General features: G+C 48.0%; 1 protein-coding gene across 1 annotated transcript; it reads right to left on the bottom strand.

Annotated features, from left to right (window-relative positions):
• Positions 1-99: 99 nt before the first annotated feature.
• KLF6 (Kruppel-like factor 6) lies at positions 100-6,431 on the bottom strand. Its single transcript, XM_008569809.1, has 4 exons — positions 6,085-6,431; positions 2,639-3,212; positions 1,115-1,238; positions 100-626 (listed from the first exon to the last, which is right to left on the bottom strand). The coding sequence occupies exons 1-4, from the start codon at positions 6,286-6,288 to the stop codon at positions 575-577; spliced, it is 954 nt and encodes a 317-aa protein (XP_008568031.1). The 5' UTR covers positions 6,289-6,431; the 3' UTR covers positions 100-574.
• Positions 6,432-6,457: the final 26 nt, after the last annotated feature.

The raw sequence follows: 6,457 nt of genomic DNA, 5'->3' as shown, positions 1-6,457 counted from the left end.
TTTTTTTTTTTTTTTTTTTTTTTTTTTTTTTTTTTTTTTTTTTTTTTTTTTTTTTTTTTTTTTTTTTTTTTTTTTTTTTTTTTGTTGTTTTTTGTTTTGTTTTGTTTTGTTTTTCTAAGGTGCAGACACCCCCCAGGAAATGACTGGTGGTTGTCTCATCTCACGGTATACTCCTTACACACAAAACATTCAAACTACTTTTTTCCTGTCTCTTGCAGTTTCGCTACCACAAGGAGAAAAAGTTTGCCTCATCATACAGTCAGTGATAGATCCTCAACATACAGTCAACCCAACCATTAACATTCTCAGTGCGCATGCTCACGGCAAAGGCTCAGGAGCCACTCAGAGGTGAGGACCAGTGGCAACTCCAGGGTCACCCAGACACCACGCACCACGGTGCAATGCCGCTCCTTACATGACTGTGTAGCCCTCGAAAGACCTTCCGAGGAGAGGTCCTGGAGGCAACTGGGTGGGGTGCAAATGGCATGCTTTGGCTGGAACACGCATCCCTCCTTCCACGGCCATCTCTCAGCCTGGAAGCCTTTTAGCCTACAGGATTCACCTCTCTGCCCCCTCAGAGGTGCCTCTTCATGTGCAGGGCCAGGTGGTCGGACCTGGAGAAGCACCTGCAAGGGCAAACCGGAAGCGGAGAAGTTAGGTTTCCACCCTCGCTGTGTTACTGACCAGCATCTCACTCCCCTGCATAGCCTGGCCTGACCACTCTGGGGGCTGAGGCAGGGCTCTCCTCAGAGTCACTGCCAAGGCTTTCAGGGGCAGGAAAGTGTAAATGAAGGACGTCTCCAATCAGCAGCTGGCTATTTCTTTGCAGAATTTAAACTGACCTCATTTTTAATCTTCATATCTGAAAACTATTAAAGGCCAATCTTCAACAAGTATCAATGAAATCACCCTATTCTCATGTACACCTGGTACACTTCTTCCTAACATGGACAATGAACATATTAGAGACTTTCTAAAGCTCCTAGGCTTAAAAGAAATGTCAGCCAATGGCAGGACACCATCTGCCTTCCTTCCAAAGTCCACAGGACACCTGTTCTGGTCACGGCATCCCACAGCCCACGCTTCTTTGGCAGAGCAGCCCTCACGGACGTACCTGTCACAGTGAGCGCATTTAAAAGGCTTGGCACCGGTGTGCTTTCGGAAGTGTCTGGTTAACTCATCACTTCTTGCAAAACGCCACTCACACCCTTCCCATGAGCATCTGTAAGGCTTTTCTCCTGGGAAGAGAGCACATGACAGACACACATGACTTCACTGACATGCCGACAGTCAACACAAGCACTGGCAGGACGCAAGTCCCGGGTTCCAGGGGCTTCAGGAGTTCATAAGATGCTTTGGTTAGGGACCGTGACCGGCCATTGCAAGGAAACAAGCCCCAGCTCCTTCCTGACCTAGCCTCAGGCCTCCAACTGTTGTCCCAGGGACCCAGGTTTGGCAAGGCCCATGCTACTGCAATCAAAGTTAACGTGTAACAATGACAATTACTCAGACTGATGGAATACTTGCAGGGTGAGGTGTCAGCCTGCTGGACCTGCAGCCATGTCGAGGGCAGAGTTTTATTGCTTTCTCCATGGAAACCGTTTGTCTCCAGCACTGTTTTGTTTCTTACTCACGTCCCTGTGGAATGAGTCTTTGCAGTTTCCTCTGGGACCTGCCACATTTCTGCACAACTGAAGTCATGCGTTTCTGGGAAACCCCTTCCCAAGGTCTTCAAATCACTTTCTAATCACTTTCTAAATGACATCCAAATGACCAAGTGGAATTCATTCCTTGGTCAAATTATACATATAAATTAATATTAGTGCTACCTGAGAATATAAAAAATTTCCAAGACCAATCCTAGAGTGTGCTGTTGGGACAGACATGGGGCTGGTTCCCAGGAAACCTGGCTCCTGATCTCAGCTGTCATCAAGTCCTTTTAGGACCCTGACTTGATCTCTCAGCAATTTCCTCTCAAACTGGTAAGAGTTTGCACATCGTGATCTCGAAGATCATTCCCAACTCTAAATTTTCTGTGATTCTTTACCAGTTAACCTAAAGACTGTCATGGTACTTTTAGATGGAATTTTCATCTAATTTATGGCATTTCATTAAGAAGTCATTGTTGCCATTTTAAATGGTATCAGAATACACAGAAGAACTCTCCATAAATACCCGCTGATCAATACTGCTGCACATGGGTCCTGCTGAGGTCTCACACCCTCACTGTTAGCACTAGCACACTCCAACCCTGCAACCCTGTCCGGACTCTTTCATTTCAGAAACTAAGGGGCAGCTCAACAGAATGTGACACACGGACACTGGGGGACAGGCACATGGGGCCTTGACCAACCAGATTGCTGGAGTGGGTGGAGGTTTGGGTGTCGACAGAAAATGTGATCTAGCATCTTGTTTGTTTAATCTGAGAGTGCTACCCATTTGTCCAACTCAAATGGCCAGTCTCTAAGATTCTACTCTGAACTCCCCAAAGCCCCAATTCTTTGGTGGAGAGATTTAGGAGGTGAGGACTGGTCTGCTCTGACCACACTCAGTGGTGCCCAGGCTGCCTCCCAGGGCTAGTGGGATTCAGTGACACCTGCCATCGGCCGAGACCTCCCTGGCCCATGAAGGGACTGACCTGTGTGTGTGCGCTGATGTGCTTTCAAGTGGGAGCTTTTGGTGTAAACTTTTCTGCAGCCGTTGAAGTGGCACCGGTGCACCCTCCTCCTGCCGTCTGGGGAGGCGTCTCCACTGCCCTTGTCCCCGGGCTTCCCCGAAGTCCCGCTGCGCACCTTTCCTGGCGAGGGCAGCTCACTGGACACACCCCCCCACAGTTGAGAAGGATCCCTACTCAGTTCTGGAGAAGAAGGAGGTGTGGAGGTGACGGAGGAACTCAAATTTCCCGAATTGACCAAAACTTCGCCAATGGGGTCAGAGGTAAACTTGGCAGTGGGTGAAAGCTCCTCTGAGCTGTCAGAAGATTCGCTGCTGACGTCTGAGTTTAGGCTGTTGGTCTCTATGTTGTAACTAAAGCTTGGACTGATTGGTGTATCCTCTGGGGGACTAGAAGAAATCTTCAGTTCAGATTCCTCCTTTTTCTCCCGAGCCAGAATGATTTTGGTCCACAGATCTTCCTGGCTGTCAAATTTGATCTCTGAGGCTGAAACATAGCAGGGTTCGCTCTGGAGGTAACGTTCCAACTCTAGGCAGGTCTGTGCAAAATGAACCGAGAGGGCACGTGATTGTGACTATTGCCGAAAATGGAACCAAAAGCACATTTCCAAAAACATGCAGGAACAAAGGACAATAACGTTCCAACTCTAGGCAGGTCTGTGCAAAATGAACCGAGAGGGCACGTGATTGTGACTACTGCCGAAAATGGAACCAAAAGCACATTTCCAAAAACATGCAGGAACAAAGGACAGATAAACTGCTACAGTGCCACTACCGCTAAGGGTGCAAAACCTCTCATAATTAAGAATCTGTGTCCTTATGAAAGTTAGAGGACACCTGGTTCTAGGAAAGGGTAAGAATTCATTAGAAAAAGCAGTGGGCAAAACCTCTCTGGGCTTCCCCAGTATTGGACATAGTGCCACAATGAGTGATGATCACTAAGTCAGTTTTTTGGTTGTTGTTATTGTTGTTATAGTTACCAGTGTTGACATTTCTAATGAGTTTCCAGTACACAAGAGAACCAGCCTCACAGACATTCCCCCACCACCACCCCAACAGGTTTAACAAGATTATCTGACATTGTCAAGAACCATGTGTACTAAGGAAAGCCCCAGCCATCCACCCTTCCCATACCACACGCGTCCACACACAGGACGGAAAGACTGCACGGCACACAGAGTGTTCCCTCTTGGAGACACAGCTGGTAACACAGGGCCACACTCAGAGCAGACAGCAGCTAGCTGTCCGTATTGAGAACTTCAACGGAGCTGCAGAGAAAAACATCCATTTCCTGTGTAGCTGAGACCTCGTATGTTTTCAAGGAATGCCATTTCCAAGTGCAGGGCCGTGCGTGCCACAAAACTTTAATTACTTCTACAGTGGTCAGAGAAAAACAAGCAGCTTCAACAACAGCAGTGGAGGAATATTTCCAGAATGGCCATCTGCTATTGTGGAGGATGCAAGGGGGAAATTACTCCATGGCCCTGCTGGGAGTCCCACAATGAACAAGAACTTTATCTACTGGCCAAGAGTACAACTGTATGAGTCATCACTCCTATTTCTTTCACGCAATGCCAAAGGAGACTTCCTTTTGAAATTCTGTCCAGCAGCCAAATAAGGACCCGGTTCAAAAATATACATGCAGTGTATCATAGACAAAGTGCCCCTCCCCAGCCCCGCAACCAACCTTTCAAGAAGCTACAACTGCCGAGATCAGCATCCCCTCTCCCCACCATTTCAAACTTTCTAGCCACTGGAAAAGAAAAATGGTAGGAAACATTTTAGGATTAAATTATGTCTGCCCTGATTTTCACTAGGATCAGCTGCCTACATGTCCTTATAAGGCTGTCTATACTACTGGCAATTCTACAGGTTTAAATGCCTATACCAAACTGCTCTTTTCAGCAAATCATTTTCGGGGCACTTAGGTCCTGAGCACAGCCTCCTCAAAGGGTTGGTGCTAACTTAGCAATGTGCGTTCTATAATAACACATGCACATCAGTCCCCTCCTCAGATCCTCACACAGCGGGCATGAGAAAGGAAAGGGGTGGAAACCATGGTTTTCGCTTTCCCCCTAAAATTAGACATCTGAGTTACAATGCGTACTCAAGTGTTCTGAAGAGAGGCAGTGACATATTTTATTGATGTTACAAAGAAAAATGAAAGCACATTTATTGAGATCTTGTTAAACTTTAATACCCTGGCTAATTTAAAAATCTCCATTATGCTGATGAGCAGCAGGGACCTGAGCGAAGCTCTCGGAGAGTTTAAAAGCCTCTGAAGGCGACCAGGAGCCAAGTCTGGCTAGTTGCCCAAATCCCAAATGCCCGAAGGAAACTACTTAGATCAATTTCAATCACGTCTGAGGGCGCAGCTTCTTTGAGGAGGAAGAAGGGGGAGGGGAGAGGAAGGCAAGAGAGGATCGAGAACAATTAAGCAGGCATGAGAAGGCTGCAGCACTGCATTTCATCCTTCTTAAAAGCTTTCTTAGCTTTGAAACCCACAGAATATATGTGATCTGGTAATTCACTTTGTGACAAAAAGCAAACGGCACAGCAGGGCGGAGAGACAACACCGAACCCTCCTTCTATCTTTTTAAAGACAACAGGACAAGTGTCGGAGTCTCTCGGCAATCCTACTAATTAGAATGGGAAGACACTGAGTTTCTTAAATTTCTAATGCCAAAAATTCCAGTGCCACTAAAATGTCGGAAACCAAGGTTCTTCCTCCCGAACTAAGACTTGAAGCAATTAGGACGGACTCACTGTCATATGACTGACAAGTCATGGTGTGCAAACAGTTCTGTTTTTTGGGTTTGTGTGTGTGTGTTTTTATCCTGGTCAACACAGAATTAGGTAAGAAAAACAAGGCAAATGTTAAAAATTCCAAAGAGAGAAAACAAATTAGAAACGACCTAGAGTAGAAAAGAGCTGGCAACATTTTAGGTTTAAAAAAACTGTATGTACAAACAGCAAAAAAACAAAACAAAAACAAAATCCCAAAAAAAAAAAAAAAATCCCTTGGCAGTCCACGCAATTTCGTTCCTGTGACAAGATCCAGCTGTGGAGTTTGGACCTGGTGCAAGCATCAAACTTGTGCCAAGGGCTCGGGCCGGGATTAGGCCGAGGAGTGTGGGTCTTCCCCTCGGTGGACGCAGTTCAGAAGCTCGGGAAGGGCAACGACAGTGCAGGGACAGTGACAACTCCGCTCTGCGCTGCCCAGGCCCCCTGGGGGTGCCCTCGCCCGAGAGGCAGCAGAGGGCATTTTAAGACCCATTATTTTTAATTCTTAACAAGTACCCGGACAATGCTCGTCAGCGTCACCAGAGGCACCTCCAAGCACACCCCATCCTGCCTGCGTCTCCACGCACTCGCTCCTCGGCGCCCCGGGCACGTGAAATCCCCATTTACCTGTTGCCAGTATTCCTCCAGGGACGGCAGGGCCGAGAAGTAACCCGTCTCGTGTACGATCTGGAGCTCCTGGAAGATGCTGCACATGGGGAGCACATCCATGTCGGGCTGGAAAAGACAGTCCCCGCGACCGGGAGGACAGGGCGCTGTGCGGTGTGGCGTCGGAGCCGAAACTGTCCCCACGAGCGCAGGTGAAAGTTTCATGCAAACTCCCGGGCCCGGCGATCAGACGCCCGGTCCAGACCCTCCGCAGCCCGCCGCGCGCGGAGCCCACACAATATTTGCAAACAGCGGACTGACTGCCAGCGTAAGCCCTGCAAAACTTCCCTATTCAAAGCTCCGCCGCCGGCCTCCCCTCCGCCCCCGCCCGGCT

The sequence above is a fragment of the Galeopterus variegatus genome, unplaced genomic scaffold (genome assembly GCF_000696425.1).
Source record: "Galeopterus variegatus unplaced genomic scaffold, G_variegatus-3.0.2 Scaffold533, whole genome shotgun sequence".
In the NCBI taxonomy this organism is placed as follows: Eukaryota; Metazoa; Chordata; class Mammalia; order Dermoptera; family Cynocephalidae; genus Galeopterus; species Galeopterus variegatus.
Note: the sequence above shows the minus strand (reverse complement) of the source record. Positions and strands in the feature narration are given on the sequence as shown.

What these genes read in the sequence shown, in the direction of transcription:
- KLF6 (XM_008569809.1), bottom strand. Translation starts at nt 6,288, where the DNA reads ATGAAACTTTCACCTGCGCTCGTGGGGACAGTTTCGGCTCCGACGCCA. An exon ending in ACATCAGCGCACACACACAG is followed by an intron (nt 1,239 to 2,638) that starts GTCAGTCCCTTC and finishes CTCTCTTCCCAG; the next exon opens with GAGAAAAGCCTTACAGATGC. An exon ending in AAATGCGCTCACTGTGACAG is followed by an intron (nt 627 to 1,114) that starts GTACGTCCGTGA and finishes TTGCCCTTGCAG; the next exon opens with GTGCTTCTCCAGGTCCGACC.